The sequence below is a fragment of the Octodon degus genome, unplaced genomic scaffold, assembly GCF_000260255.1.
Source record: "Octodon degus isolate 3935 unplaced genomic scaffold, OctDeg1.0 scaffold00244, whole genome shotgun sequence".
NCBI lineage: Eukaryota > Metazoa > Chordata > Mammalia > Rodentia > Octodontidae > Octodon > Octodon degus.
The window spans coordinates 1,006,731-1,008,548 of NW_004524820.1; the positions used below are offsets into that span (position 1 = coordinate 1,006,731).

General features: G+C 47.7%; 1 protein-coding gene across 1 annotated transcript in view; it reads right to left on the bottom strand.

The window, feature by feature from the left end:
• Positions 1–1,462, bottom strand: part of Tstd3 (thiosulfate sulfurtransferase (rhodanese)-like domain containing 3) — a 15,017-nt gene extending 13,555 nt beyond the window's left edge. Inside the window, exon 1 of the mRNA XM_023706165.1 lies at positions 1,318–1,462. Coding sequence (XP_023561933.1) covers positions 1,318–1,462 — 145 coding nt within the window. The remainder of the gene's footprint in view (positions 1–1,317) is intronic.
• Positions 1,463–1,818: the final 356 nt, after the last annotated feature.

Genomic DNA, 1,818 nt, shown 5'->3' on the forward strand with positions numbered 1-1,818 from the left:
CAAAATAATCCTGCTGCATTCCTGAACAGAGGAGAAATTCGCTATGTGGAATTTGCTGAGAGACAATGTGTGGTTCTCTTAGGAAATGTTTTAAAGAGTAATGCTGCCTGAACCTAGTTTTTACCTTGTAGCCTAACCTTAGAATAATCTGCAATTCTGTTGTTTTCACAGTGATAAATCTAACATTACCTGGCTACTGCCCACAGCATACTTTATAGGATACAGCTCAGAATCTTCTTAGGTCTAAATGTCCTTCAGTGAGTTACTGTCCGGTTTAAATAAAGTTAATGTATATACAGTACAATCAACAATTATCCATTTCTACTTTTTCTTCATGATTCACACACATTGATTCTTCTGCGGGGAATATTTGTCCCTGGTCTCTATAGGGAACGTGTTTTTCTCTTAAATTACAGTTAAACACTAGTTGCCACCTCGCCTGTAACAACTTCGCCTCTAGGTAACCACTCTAGTAAAACTCATTTATATGCACTGTGATAACCACTGCAAAATTGTTTATATATAACAGTAAAAACCTGGAAGCCAAGACGTTCATCTCTCAATGTTAGATTAAATAAACCATAGTCTACCGTACTATGGAATACATGTGGAGTCACGAAACTTCTGAATAGGGCTGACAAGCTAGCTCGGAGGTCTAAAAAAGCATCTACTTAGACAAACTTAGGCACAGGGGACTGTGGTTCCACCCCCCACACACACACCACCACACGCTGTGCCAGCCCCGCCCTCAGGGCGGGCTGAGACAGCCAAAAAAATAAAAAATTAAGAAAAAAAACTCCAGAAAGGGCTGGGGAGAGAGCTCAGTAGAATAAGCGTTTGCCTGGCAAGTGTAAGGTCCTGAGTTCAATCCCCGGGTCCGGGAGAGAAAAAAAAAACAAACTCCAGAATACCGGAGACAAAGTAACAGAAGAGTAGCCAGGTGGCATTCACGTGTATGTTCTGTATAGTGTGTATTTTACTCAGAGAAGTTTAGAAAACGATGTACCAAAGGTTTAAGCCTCCAAACCAGAAACTAATATTATTCATTGCTGTGAAAAAACAATGCATTGGTCTATTTGTTCCAGTTATAAATATTATAATTAAAATGTTAAAAAAAATATGCCAGAGCTGGGGAGATAGACCAGTAGAATAAGTGCTTGCCTGGCAAGTGCAAGGTCCTGAGTTTGATCCTTGGTACCGGGGGAAAAAAAAAAGCCAAATCATGCCTCTGGAGAGCAGAGCAGGAGGGGAAGAGGGACTTATGTTGTGCTTATTTATCTATTTTGATGAAAATGTGAGCTATTCATAGTATTACACTGTTCGTGTGACACTGGCAGAACTTCTCAGAAGGCAAAGGCACTGTTTTCTCGCGTCTTCTCCCACGCGGGCAGAGTCCGCTTTCTTCCCGGGCAACGCTGCTCCTCCCGGGGTGTGCAGCGCTGATCGCTCGCGCCGTCCCCATTAGAGGAGCCTCAGGGCCTGTGTCCCCGGATTAACGCCCAATAAATGACTGCGAACAGACGTGAAAGGAAACAACAAATGGTACAGACAGCTCACCACGGAGAACAGCGGGCGCAATGCCCGGGCGCTGCGGGCTCGCCCCGCACCCTCCGCCGGGTCTCTGCGGCCGCCGCCTCCGAGCAGCTCCGAGACCTCACGGCTGCGGCTCGGCGCCCCTCGCGGGTGCCCGGCGGGAAGTGCAAGGCCGCGGGCCCCGCTGCACCCCCGGGCCGGCGACTGCAGCCGGGACCTGCGGGGGCAGGAAGGAGCCTGGGGCCCAAGGGCAACGGGCTGCACTTCCACCGGGACGGTCAAGCA